This window comes from Phacochoerus africanus, chromosome 4, assembly GCF_016906955.1.
Source record: "Phacochoerus africanus isolate WHEZ1 chromosome 4, ROS_Pafr_v1, whole genome shotgun sequence".
Classification (NCBI taxonomy): Eukaryota; Metazoa; Chordata; class Mammalia; order Artiodactyla; family Suidae; genus Phacochoerus; species Phacochoerus africanus.
In genome coordinates, this window is record NC_062547.1 from 116,807,716 (window position 1) to 116,821,739 (window position 14,024).

The window sequence follows — 14,024 nt, forward strand, 5'->3', positions numbered from 1 at the left end:
TAAAACGAAGAATATGGTCAGCCCTCCAGTATTCACAGATGTGGGACCCACAGATGCCAAGGGCCCACTGTACTATGCCATTTTACACAGTCTCAGGAACTTGAGAATCCACAAATTTTGGTATCCTCGTGGGGGGGGAGGTCTTAGAACCACCCTTGTGAACACCAACATACAACCATACTATCAATTTGTGCCTGGTATAACTAGACACAAATCACATTTATGTTTTTATATATCTGACAATGAATGTTTTATCTAAAGACAAGCAAAAGGAAGTTTGCTCTAAAGTATCTTATTAACAAGGACGAAAGACAATCATTGCAGCAATAAAAAGGATATCAGCTTTAGCAAAGTCTCTTATCCCACACTGAGGTAATCCTGGTGTGTTCTGCATGTAGAAATCCAAGTAAAACCAATGGGCAAGTTCAATCTGAAAACACACTCGGATAGCATTGTCTCTTTCCTCGCTGGGAATATGCAAAATAAATCGGCTGTCAAAAACAAAAAAACATACAAAAATTACATTTACAAACCATAACAATTTATTTTAATCTTTTTAATTGCTTCATTCCCTGACCCACCAACATAGAAAAGGGACCAACAGGAAGCAAATTACTACAGGAAAGATGAGACTTTATACCACATGCATCTCATTCATAACAGAAATGTTTTAAGAGGCCATCTACCCTCTGTTCACAAGTAGAGAGAAACTTAAGAGCTCACTGACAATAAAGTTGAGCAAGGAAACAACCTTCACTAGACTTCCTCCCATGCCAGGTAAGATTTTCAGAGAACATATGCAAATATATTTCTACAGTCAAATACAAAGGATGTTAGCTGCTTAATGTCATATTTCAAGTATTACAAAGAAATATCAAAGAAATCTTTAGACTTGAAGTTCCTGTTGCGGCTCAGTGGCTAACGAATCCGACTGGGAACCATGAGCTTACGGGTTAGATCCCTGGCCTTGCTCAGTGGCTTAAGGATCCCACACTGCCATGAGCTGTGGTGTACGTCGTAAACACGGCTTGGATCCCACGTGGCTGTGGCGTGGGCCGGAGGCTACAGCTCCGATTAGACCCCTAGCCTGGGAACCTCCATGTGCCGCAGGTGCAGCCCTAGAAAATACAAAAAAAAAAAAAAATCTTTACTCATTAATAGGCCAGATTTCCCAAAAGAGCTCATTTGAAGACTGAGAGTTCAAAATAACTTTCAGGTATACTCACTTTTAAAAAATCTAAATTGTCTTTTCCAAGTACACTCAGAAGGAGGAAGGAACATATTTAAAACACGAGTAAAAATGTACATTATAAAAACATATGCATATATAATGACCAAGATAATGAACCCCCTTTTTGTGTAACAAAAATTTATGTGATTTACAGGACTCATTAAGCAACCGATGTTAAGCTTCTTCCCAGCTTAACATTTTTGGTAATCTTTTATTCTAGTGACCTTTACAGAAAGACTGAATTACATAAAAGAAAACCACCAGTTTTATTATAATCTTTTTTTTTTCTCTTTTCGGACACACCCACAGCATATGGAAGTTCCCAGGCCAGGGATCGAATGTGAGTTGAAGCTGCAACCCATGCCACAGCTGTGGCAACGCCAGATCCTTAACTCAATGCAGCAGGCCAGGGATCGAACAGGCACCTCCACAGAGACAAGCCGTATCATTAACCCAGTGCACCACAGCAGGAACTCCTAGAGTCGTTTTTTTAAATTAAAAAAGCATCACCCAGTTTGATCACTTACACTACTCACTAGCTATGGTGCTAAATGTTTTCTGTTGTTTTCAAGTTTCAAGTCAAACATCAAAAAAATGCTTTTTAGGGAGTTCCCATCGTGGCTCAGCAGTAACTAATCTGACTAGCAACCATGTGGACACAGGTTCAAACCCTGGCCTAGCTCAGTGGGTAAAGGATCTGGCGTTGCCGTGACCTGTGGTATACGTCACAGATGCGGCTCAGATCCCATGTTGCTGTGGCTGCAGTATAGGCCAGCAGCTGCAGCTTTGATTGGACCCCTAGCCTGGGAACTTGCATATGCCATGGGTGTGGCTCTAAAAAGACAAAAAGAAAAAACTTTAAAATTATAAAAATAATTTAACATTCCAATAGGGGTTGAAGAAGCCAATTTTGTTTTGTTTTGTTTTGTTTTGTTTCTTTGCCATTTCTTGAGCCGCTCCCGCGGCATATGGAGGTTCCCAGGCGAGGGGTTGAATCGGAGCTGTAGCCACCGGCCTACGCCAGAGCCACAGCAACGCGGGATCCGAGCCGCATCTGCGACCTACACCACAGCTCACGGCAACGCCGGATCGTTAACCCACTGAGCAAGGGCAGGGATCGAACCCGCAACCTCACAGTTCCTAGTCGGATTCATTTACCACTGAGCCACGACAGGAACTCCGAAGAAGCCAATGTTAAGACAGATACATGTACAATAATTTACAGTTCAATACAGAAAAACAATGGAGAAAAGGAGCTTAAACTGCACCTACACTAAAAACTAGATATGTAACCTGCAACCCTGATGCCATTACCCAAGATATAAAAATCTGAGGGAATTCCCTTGTGGCACAGCAGGTTAAGGATCTGACATTGTCACTGCAGTGGCTTGGGTTGCTGCTATGACTCTGGTTCCATCCCTGGCTCACCATCTTCCACATGCCATGGATACAACAAAAAAACAAACAATCTGAGCTCTTTATACAGCATTCAAGATCTGCTGCCTGCTGACCTGCACAACCTCTATCACTCTATAAGGTTCTTTATACACAGAAACACCTAATTCCTGGAAATGTCCTCAATTGCCATCCACATATGGAATATTTTTATCTATTCTCCCCTTCTCCTGCCCATCTAGCAAACTTGTAATTCATCCCTCATGACTTACAAACACTATATCTCCTATGTAGGTACATCAGACTCCTCTGAACAGATTTATATACCCTCTCAACTGCTACTCTATTATAGCAATTATCTAACTTTTACTATTGCTGTCCATATTCTTCCAAATTAGTCCACTAGGATAACCTACTATATCTTTGCACATTTTTATTCCCACAGTCTAACAAACTGTATGACACATGATGATAGCAACAATTTATTTTGGAAAGGTAAGATGGAATAAGCATCTTCTGCTCTGTCCCTCCCCATAAAATGCAGCTATGAAAGCTGACAAGATGTATGAAGCAGCTATTTGAGGGCTCCAAAAAGTAAACAGCAGCAGAAAGGAAGGAGGAAGACCAATATTTGAATTTACCATTTTTCCACCCTCCAGTATCCCTTGGATGGACTGAGGGTTAGATGTAACAAGCTCCAGAGGCCCTTCAGTTCAAGGATTAAGGGAAGGAGGGTTAAGAAAGGAGTCTAAAGGAATCTCCTAACACTCAAAGACAGCAAGAGAAATTCCTCCTTTCTTTTCTATTCTGCTCCAGCCCCCAAGCAATTTCATACTGGTTGGAGTTGGCAGCAACAGTGGCAGTAACAGGAATCCAAAGAGACTAAAACTCTGATGGACGGGAACCTTCTCTCTGATCGTAAGAACTGTGTAGTCCCAAGAGAGTAGGGCCAACCTCCATTGGTTATTTTTTCTTCTAACCTCCAGCCACTTGGTCCCAGGCATGAGCAGAGTTACATGAAATGTGTGGGAGAGTGGCTTTCAATCTGTGCCTCTTTTCAATATTCAATTTCTTCAAAAAGGCGAGCCAGGAGGCAAGAAGTACCAGAGAGAGACAGAAAAGGAGCTCAGGAAAATGGCCCCACGAAACTGTTTATGAACTTCAGAGGCTCAACCCCAAGTTGCACAAACTTGGATTAGATTACAAACAACATACTACAAACTCTGTGAACTGAACTATGTATGACTCAGACTACTACCCAAGTCTCAGACTGGCCAGTGGATGATACACAAACAGCACTGTAAAAACTAGCCTCCTTTTATCTGATTAACTTACATCAAGTCTTAAAGAAAAACATCTATTTCTTATTTTCCCTGCTTGGGACATTTTCTATTGATTTCCATTATGGAAGATGAAGAACGAACAACTCTATTCCTCTCACTCTCTTCCACACATCCTTCTCATCTGTCCATCCTCCCAACAAAATATTTTAATTCTGCTTAGTTTGTCAACTTCAACACTGCTGACATTTGGAGAAGGTAACTGTTTAGAGCAACTGCCCTGTGTGCTGTAGGTGTTTACAGCATCCTTAGCCTCCGCTGATTCCACAGCACCCTCCAGCAAATTGCGACAACCAAAACTATCTGCCAAACATTCCCAAGGGGAGCCAAAAATCACTCCTGGATGATAACGACAGGTTTACATTACTATGACTCTGTAAGTGCAATTCACGACTAAGCCATGTGGTGGGCTATGATTTTCCTTTTATGCACAATGGTTCTTCTGCTGCTAATTAATTATTAATGTCATTGCCTTTGCTTCCTTTTCTCTATACTTGCCACTAACTCAATCTTCCACTAGTTTCCTGAATTTTTTTCTCAAGATGTTAATTCAGACCCATCATCTTCAACACTATCCCTGAGGCTTCTGATCTGTTCCAGTCTGGATTGGCTGTCGTTTTCACATCTGTCATACTATGCTGTCCTTTCACCAGCATCCTGTGGTTCCATACACCGTCATCATATATTAGATCTGTTGCTGGTATCCTGTCTTCCTCCTCCTCAGTGTACTTCACTATTTTCATGAAGTACATCCTCCCAGGTCTTCTGAAGAAAGGATGCAAAGGAGATAAATATTAAGACATTGTGAATTTGAAAATATCTTTGTACTCATACTGATAATTTGGCTAGGTAAAGAATTCTAGGTTGAAAATCATTTTCCTCCAGAATCCTAAAGACAGTGCTTTCTCCTGCCAGCCTACAATTCTGATGAGGAGAAGACTGAAGCCACTCAGATTCCCTCCTTTGACCTGTTTCTTCAGACTGGAAGCGTCTACGTTCTTTCCTCAGTCCTCAGTGTTCTGAAATTTTCCAGTTGTCTATTTTCCATCCACTGCATTGGCCTTTCAATGGACTGACCTTACCTATGTGTATACTCACATCCTGCAGCACTGAAGTACTTCATGGACTGATAATATGATTCTTCACTTTTCTCTGATATTTCCTATCTCTGATTTCCTAAGCCTCCCTTACGTTCTAGAAAACAGTCTCTTGCAAGCCAACCTATCTATTGAGGTTTTTGTTTCTGCTCTCACATATACAATTCCAAATGTTATTTTTAGTGGTTTAAATTATGCTTTCATAGATGATTCTGTCATTCCAAGACTAAAAATCTACCTAAGGAGATAAGGTAGTTTTGAGGTTTAGGGTTTGTTGTTTGTTTTCTTCTACCTGTATAGTTGATTCTTGTCTGTTGCTTTTTTTGTTTTTAGTTTCAAGTTCTACCTTTCATGTTGAAAGGCCTATTTCAGATGTTCACATTTAAGTGTGACAGACCACAAAGCTATTTAGGAGGGTTGTCAAACTATCAGACACCATTTAAACGTGGTGAGGCTGTGCCATTTAATGGAGTAACCTCTAATGTCAGTATCTTTAGGTGTTTCCTCATGGGTAGTCAGACTGCCTAGGCAAGAGTCTTCCAATTTCCCACCTGGAGGGTAAAGGCCAGGCTGCCACATTCTAAGAGCTCAGCAGGGAAGAATTTCAGTATGTACACAGGATGCAAAACTCACTTCTGCCACTGTTCAATAGTCTCTAATATCTCTAATTCTGAAGTAGACTAATACAGTAGTCCCTCATTCAGTCTATCAGGTCTATAAAGTCATAAACCACTTTCCCTTCTGCTGAATAGTTTCCAAATTTTGTTGCTCATCTCTTCATCCATGCTTCCTTTTCTTATGAATTTATGCATTTAAAAATTTTTAAACTTTCCTCTTTTAATGGTTACTATTTTTAATTAGAAATTCACATTTCAACAAATTTCTAGATCAAAAATAGGGTAAGAGAGGGAGTTCCCCTTGTGGCTCAGTGGGTTAAGAATCCAACTAGTATCCATGAGGATGTAGGTTCAATCCCTGGCCTCATTCAGTGGGTTAAAGATCTGGCATTGCCACAGCTGTCGCATAAGTTGCAAATGGGGCTCAGATAAGGGGTTGCTGTGGCTGTGGCGCAGGACAGAAGCTGCAGCTCCGATTCACCCCCTAGCCTGGGAACTTCCATATGCCACAGGTGCAGCTCAAAAAAGAAAAAAAAAAAAAATATATATATATATAGGGTAGGAGGAGTTCCTGCAACGCATTAAGAATCCAACTGCAGGAGTTCCTGTCATGGCGCAGTGGTTAAAGAATCCGACTAGGAACCATGAGGTTGAGGGTTCGGTCCCTGCCCTTGCTCAGTGGGTTAACGATCCGGCGTTGTCGTGAGCTGTGGTATAGGTTGCAGATGCGGATCCTGCGTTGCTGTGGCTCTGGCGTAGGCCGGTGGCTACAGCTCCGATTCAACCCCTCGCCTGGGAACCTCCATATGCCTCGGGAGCGGCCCAAGAAATAGCAACAACAACAACAATAACAAAGACAAAAGACAAAAAAAAAAAAAAAGAATCCAACTGCAGTGTAACTCAGGTCGCTGCAGAAGCTCGAGTTCCATCCCCAGCCCAGGTTAGTGGGTTAAAAGGAGCCAGCATTGCTGCCCCTACAGCAATTTCCCTGATCCGGAAATTTCTATACATCATGGATGCGGCCATGAAATACAAAAAATAAAAAATAAAAATAAGTAAAATGGGGTAAGAAAATGCCTAAGGCAGAGAAATCCAATCCCATTCCAACACAGAAAACACCCAAGTGAATAAAGGTAAGCTCAAACATGGGAGTAAGAAATAAAACTTTTAAAAAGGTAAACAGCAAGGTCAATATATGTAACAGAAGAATATCTACTCTTTCACTCCTCTGACAGTCAGGAGTTTCTCTTAGAAAAGGTGAGGGAAGGAGGAACAATACCCAAGGGTCTTTTCTAACTTTAACAGATAGGTTTGGGTGTTGACACTGAAAGCAACTCCTACACACTGGTATTCAAGGGTGCCCCAGGGTAAGAGCCAGCTCCCTAGGTACTCACATAAAGAAGCCTATTAACATATAAGCCTCTCTACAGCCTCATCTTAAATATGAAACAGCAATAAAAAAATCACCCAACGTCTAAGGAAAACTGAGTCATGACAAAAAAAATTCAACACATTAGCAAATATGGCCCTGAAAAAATGACAGTGTTGAGGACATCTCCTAAAACTTTAGTACTGAAAGTGTGGACCCTGAACCACCTGGGAGCCTAACTGTGAGAAGAGAAACAGACATTTCTTTCAGTCATATATATGGACTTAGAATATTTACTCCCTAATGACGCCCTCAAAGGAAATTACTTTAGAATGTGCACCAGCAAAACAAAAATGAAAACCAAGAAAGCATATGAGGTTCAAGAGAGAAGAGACACCCTTGGGAGAAGGGGGAAAGGGAATTCTAGTGTACCAGTTGTCTGGCAAGACTAGGAAGCAACCAATCCAGATTAGACTAGGTGAGTGGATGTCTCCAAGAGGGTATTCTTCAGGAAAAAACAATTCAGTAGAATGGTAGATGGTATGACTGAGGGACATAATTAAGGAGCAGAAGGGAGGCAGGGGTGAAGGGTAGAAGGCAGGTAGAAACTTTGAGCATGTTAGAGGAGATGGGTAAACGTACAAGAGAATTATAGTCTAAACATGAAGCAAACAAAAGGACAAAACAAAAATTAGAACGAAGTGCAAAAATTCTATGTTGAAAACAGCTAAAAGAAATCAGGGAATAATGAAGAAAGCATAAGCTTCTTTCTTCAAAAGAAAAATTAAAAGATCATAGTGACCCATGTGCAGAAAGTAAGAAAGGAGAATTCATTTGGACATTCTCTTTGAAGACTCTTGCAAAGGGAACATGACTATGACCAGATGGGAAAAAAAAAACAAAATTCTAGCCACTGTAGACTTGCCTCTACTGTAAAAAATATTGACATATTCATAATACCTAACAAGTGCTTTGGGAGTTCCCGTCATGGTGCAGTGGTTAACGAATCTGACTAGGAACCATGAGGTTGCGGGTTCGCCTGGCCTTGCTCAGTGGGTTAAGGATCTAGCATTGCTGTGAGCTGTGGTGTAGGTTGCAGACGTGGCTCAGATCCCGCATTGCTGTGGCTCTGGCGTAGGTCGGCGGCTACAGCTCTGATTAGACCCCCAGCCTGGGAACCTCCATATGCTGCGGGAAGCAGCCCTAGAAAAGACAAAAACAAAAAACAAAAAACAAAACAAGTGCTTTGCTCAGCTTTTGCAATTAACCAATACAAAAAGTATAACAGACTTCATAAGGCTACAAAACTAAATGTAAATATCATTAATCTTAATTTTCATTTTAAGTTCACTTGGATAGAAGCTAAGGGAATGAGTAAGAAAGAAATGGAAAAAATGATGGGGTACTGTTTCACCCTTATCAAATAGAGACTCAAGAGATACTGTTTAGAAGTTCAGAACACAGAATGTTAACTTTAAGTATATTAACATCACAAAGGTAACTGGCCTCACTCAGTTGGTTTAAGGATCCAGCATCACCATGAGCTGTGGTGTAGGTCGAAGATGAGTAGAGTAGGCCAAGTAAGCAGGTGGCTGTAGCTCTGATTTAACCCCCTAGCATGGGAACTCGCATATGCTGTAGGTGCAGTCCTAAAAAAAAAAATCTCAAAAAGGGAGTTCCCACTATAGCACAGCAGGTTAAGGACCCAGCATTGTCTGCAGTGGCCCAGGTCACTGCTGAGGCATCTGTTCCATTCCCAACCCAGCACAGTGGGTTAAGGACCTGGAGCTGCTACAAGCTGCATAGGGCACAGCTGGGGCTTGAATTCAATCCCTGGCCTGGGTTCAACCAAAAAAAAAAAAAAAAAAAAAAGCAAAAAGAGAAAACCAACAAAGATACCATAAATATTAACTTGTAAATGATACTACTTTTAAAACCTACAGTTTTTGTTTGTTTTCGTCTTTTTAGGGCCACACCTGTGGCATGGGGGGTTCCTAAGCTAGGGGTCGAATCGGAGTTGTAGCCGCTGGCCTACACCATAGCCACTTGGGGTCCGAGCCATGTCTGTGACCAACTCCACAACTCACAGCAACACCAGATTCTTAACCCACTGAACAAAGCCAGGGATCAAACCTATATCCTCATGGATACTAGTCAGATTCGCTTCCACTGATGAGAACTCCAAAAGCTACAGTTTTAAGAAATAGTTGTTTGGTTCTGAAATGGAGCAGGACCCTGCTGACCTTCCTGGGGAAACACAGCCCCACCCTCCACCCCCCATTCGCTGTAGCCTACCTCTTATTTAGAGAAATTTTTAGCCGCCAAGGCTAATTTGGTTCAGAGAAGCAAGAAAATGCAGAAACAAAAGAAAGCAGTCAAGCAAGACAAAGTATTAATAGCTTAGCCATAAAACAAAGTCAAAGACCTTTAGTTCCTCCTCAAAGTCTATGGATAATATCCTGAGCCATACCCTTAAGTTGTTTTGCAAAAATTAAAACCCCACCAGGTGGAGGAAGTTAACTGCATGCTAACCTTCAGCACATAAGCCTCAGACCCTTGAAACCAGAAGGTTGATAATTTGAGATTCCCAAAATCTCACCACTAACCAATCAGAAAGATGTCCGTGAGCTGATGACTCACCAGGGACCCTCTCCTTCAACTTGCCTTTAAAAACTCTTCCCTGAAAATGAGTGCCTTAAGTGGTTCATTCGAGCCTCCCATATTCCAAAAGTTATCATCACAACATTATAAAGAAGTACAGTGTCGTTACTTCTTAGCAGTTGCAGAATTTGCCTATTTTCTTATTTATATGTAGTTTTCTTCTGTGAGGGTATGATGTTAGACTTGATTTTCTACTACATCCACTTGTGTAAGAGAAAAAGCACAGACATGAGAGAGAAAAAGGCCTAGCTTTGGGGAGTTCAACTTTTGACCTCAACTGCACTTTCTTGCTTATCCCAGCAATAAATGCTCTATTTCCCGTCACCATAACCCTGTGTCAGTAGTGGCTCTCTGGCTTATCAGGCTAGCAGACCCAAGTTTGGTTTGGTAACACTTTCATTATTAGTTTAGCAAGCAGCTAGCCCTAATTTTTCAACACATCATCCTTACAGAGCCAAAACAAGTAATTACAAAAAACTTTCCTTAAGGGAAAAAACAAAATTTCTCTATTCCAAAAGATTTGTGTAAAATAGCTTAAACACACTCAGGAAAACTAAGAATCTTTAACACTCACAGATGTTTAACATGATGTTAACAAACACACCACCATTATTTTGTAAGATGATGACACACATAAAATCAATCACCTTCATAATGGTTGATGACTTCTTTAAATGTAATCTTCGGTAATACACAGAATAAACCCAATACTAATGGGATAATTAGTTTAGGTGCCTGTAAAAAGTAGATTACCCACCTTTTCTAAATCAACCTCTATCTCCATTAACTAATACACAGTTATTGCTCACCTTCGCAAATATTACCCATATTTAACTTTTCTAACTATAAAATGCATATGCTTTATAATCTTGGAAACATGAATAATAAAATAAAAATCATAACCCCACTTTTGGTACAAATTCTTCCAGCCACTTATTTATACAGACATCAAACCTCTTTTTTCTTAAGAAATTGGATATCATAGAAAATGAGTGCCTTAAGTGGTTCATTCGAGCCTCCCATATTCCAAAAGTTATCATCACAACATTATAAAGAAGTACAGTGTCGTTACTTCTTAGCAGTTGCAGAATTTGCCTATTTACTTATTTATATGTAGTTTTCTTCTGTGAGGGTATGATGTTAGACTTGATTTTCTACTACATCCACTTGTGTAAGAGAAAAAGCACAGACATGAGAGAGAAAAAGGCCTAGCTTTCAAATCTTGATTTTCTAAATTAGGATGAATGTGACCTTGTGTAAATTACAACCTCTCAGTGTGTCTCTTAGATGGAAATGGAAATAAATGCACCAACCAAACAGAGCTGTTTCTAGAATTAAATGATACATGTGAAGAGAGCAACCAGTGCCTGTCTGGCATTCAGTATTAACTCCACAAATACAGTTCTTCCCATTAAAAAAGGCGTGAATGAGACACAACTACTAAAAATCATACTTTTAGACATAAATACGGTGAAAAGCGGTTATTTTAATCAGAACTTGCACTCATTTGTAATTTAAATTACTTCGCAACCCACTTACGCCAACGAAAACTCGGGGTATTACTGCACTAAAAATATTTTCTTTTCCTGAAGTAAAATTTTAAGTCCGTTTTACACATGCTTAGCTAACTGAAAATACAGCCATCGAGAAGAATGTAGAAAATCTCTCTTGTAAAACTATACTATGAGTTAAAGCCTGCAGTTGAGAATTTCTTTTAAGAAGGATAATTAAGGGATGAAAAAAAGAAAACGAAAATGGAACTCTAGGCTTTTTTTTCCACTTCTAATGTTAAGTTTGGGGATGAACAAGACAGCAAGTCTTTATAGTAGTTTAGAGAACGCCACAGAAGAGAAGGGTAAATGTGAACTGCTCCCTCCGTAGGTCCAATGACCTGGGATCCTAAGACTTAAAAAAAACTTGGGGTTTTTCAACGGCACTGGGGAATCAGGAGGAGGGGAGGAGGGGAGAATACGGTCTGTAAAAGTGAGAGCAGAAAAAGCAAAGGAAGGGGGAGGGGCAGCCCCCAAAAGCCAAAGACAGAAGCTTTGGCGAAGCGGCATTGGGAAAGAAAAATAGGGAACTAAGAAAACGAGGGAATTCCAACGCAGAGCAAGGAGGAGTGGAGGGAAACGTGAGCAATCAGGAGGCTGCGGGCAAAAGATGGGCAGTGTCATCCACGGTAAGGGTCGACCCGGGGAAGGGAGCAGCAGCGGGACCAGAAAGCCAAGACAGGATGTGGGCCCGGGTAGGAGACCCAGAGGCCTCCGGGGTCGCCGAAACTGAGAGAAAAGACGCTGGGGGAGGAAGGGGGCCGGAGCAGCACTGGGCGCCACGGTACCTGCAGAGATCGTCCAGGACGCTGCCGGGAATCTCCACCCGTTTGGTCTCCATGATGAGGACCCACAGCAGGAGCAGTGCATCCCGGCTCCGCGCGGCCGGGGACCGAGGACACGGAACGGAGACTCCGGCTAGTCAGAAAGGGGGCAGCGGTGGCAGCGGCTCCAACGAAAACGAGAAGGGGAAGGGGCGGGACCCGCTCACTTCCGTCCGGCTCTCTCAACCCAGGACCCCGAGGCTGGGCCCGGGCGCGGGGCGGAGCCCCTGGGGCCACGCCCCTGCCCTGCTTGAAAGGCCCAATGGGAAGGCTGAAGAACCGGGAGCCTGGACAAGCTAAGCCAATGAGACATTTGTTTATTGGTCCGTCGGCTCCAATCCGCCTTCAAGCTGCTCAGTTGCTATTCAGAAAACCAACTTCCCGCCGCCTCGGACTGGGCCTTGGGGCGGGGGACAGACGCATGCGCACTATGCTTTCTTGGCACTACTAGAAAGTCTACAGGACTTCAGTTTTACTTGTAGATCTCGAGACCACATCCGGGATTTGGGCAAGGTCTGCGCGTCCTTTTGGTGGCTGAGTAGGCTCCGACGTCTGTACTGCAGAGCCTGCAGGCCTGGTTCCTGTCACCTGATATCCCCAACACACACTCACCGCCGCCCCTAACCCCTGCAGGCTAAGGGTTATGTCTCTTTTCGCTACAAACCCCCGAAGAGAGTTTTTTAAGTTTTGTAGTGGCTCGCCTCTGTCCCTCTGCGGGCACCCAGCCCTGGCTGTGAAGACAAGGGTCTCTATCCCAGTATTTGACACACTATGAGATCTCAGAAAATAAGGATTGATTTTTACCCAAACTCAGGAGTTTGCATTCCGCCTTCTGCATGCTCACACCACTCCAACCGGCTAGTACTCATTCCCCATCTTGCGTAATGGAGTCCAATCCATTTGGGATCAATCCTTAAAGAAACTCTGGATCCATCCATTTTTTTAACTTGCTCCTTTGCTATCAGACCCACAGGCCCACATGCACAGTCGTGAAATTTAGTCCATTCTTCGACTTAATCTCCCATCTTTTTTCTAAATTTCTGTCCAAACACACTTTGCCTTTATATCAGGTTGGGTTTTTTGTTTTTTGGGGTTTTTTTTCTTTTTTCTTTTTTTTTTTTAAGGGCCCAACCTGCAGCGTATGGAAATTCCCAGGCTGTGGGTCAAATTGGAGCTGAAGCTGCCCGCCTACACCACAGCCACAGCAAAGCTGAATCCCAGCAGTGTCTGCAACCTACACCACAGCTCACAGGCAACAACAGATCCTTAACCCACTGAGTGAGGCCAGGGATGGAATCTGCATCCTCATGGTTGCTAGTCAGATTCTTTCCGCTGAGCCATACTGGGAACTCCCGGTTGGCATTATTTTTCCTCACAAATCTGAGACCTCTGCCTCCATTTTTTGCCTGTACCAAACCCTGCCCAATTTTTGTTGTGTTTTGTTCAGATATGTGCTTGTTACCATCTTTTTGGCTTCTGATACCTCCCCTGCATTATCTTCTGACATATGATCAAGCCCAAACTTGACACAGGAGCCCTATTACCATCTATTTTACTCTCCTGTTTTCCATCTTTGACCTTTTGCTTTTTTACTGGAGGATTCTCCAACTTTATTTTCAAGCTGTCTATAATATTTACTTTTCTAGAATTCTTTCATTCTGCAAATGTCTCTTTGGGTTTGTTGTTGTTGTTTTTGGGTTTTGTTTTGTTTGTTTGCTTTTTAGGGCCGAACCCGAGGCATATGGAGGTTCCCAGGCTAGGGGTCCAATCAGAGCTCATCTGCCGGCCTAAGACACAGCCACATCAATGCAGGATCCGAGCCATGCCTGTGACCTACACCACAGCTCATGGCAATGCCGGATTCTTAACCCACTGAGCAAGGCCAGGGATCAAACCCAAAACCTCATGGTTCCTGGTTGGTTTCATTTCTGTGCCATGAC

The 14,024-nt window shown here is 42.4% G+C and overlaps 1 protein-coding gene across 3 annotated transcripts in view; it reads right to left on the reverse strand.

The window, feature by feature from the left end:
* DCP2 (decapping mRNA 2) overlaps nucleotides 1-12,309 on the reverse strand; it is a 56,584-nt gene extending 44,275 nt beyond the window's left edge. Inside the window, exons 1-2 of one of the 3 annotated variants that reach the window (XM_047778412.1) lie at nucleotides 12,049-12,287; nucleotides 340-491 (exon numbers count right to left, since the gene is read on the reverse strand). In XM_047778412.1, coding sequence (XP_047634368.1) covers nucleotides 340-491; nucleotides 12,049-12,101 — 205 coding nt within the window. In that variant the 5' untranslated portion in view covers nucleotides 12,102-12,287. Of the gene's footprint in view, nucleotides 1-339; nucleotides 492-12,048 lie in introns of all 3 variants that reach the window. The other 2 variants (XM_047778413.1, XM_047778414.1) reach the window with 2 other exon arrangements.
* Nucleotides 12,310-14,024: the final 1,715 nt, after the last annotated feature.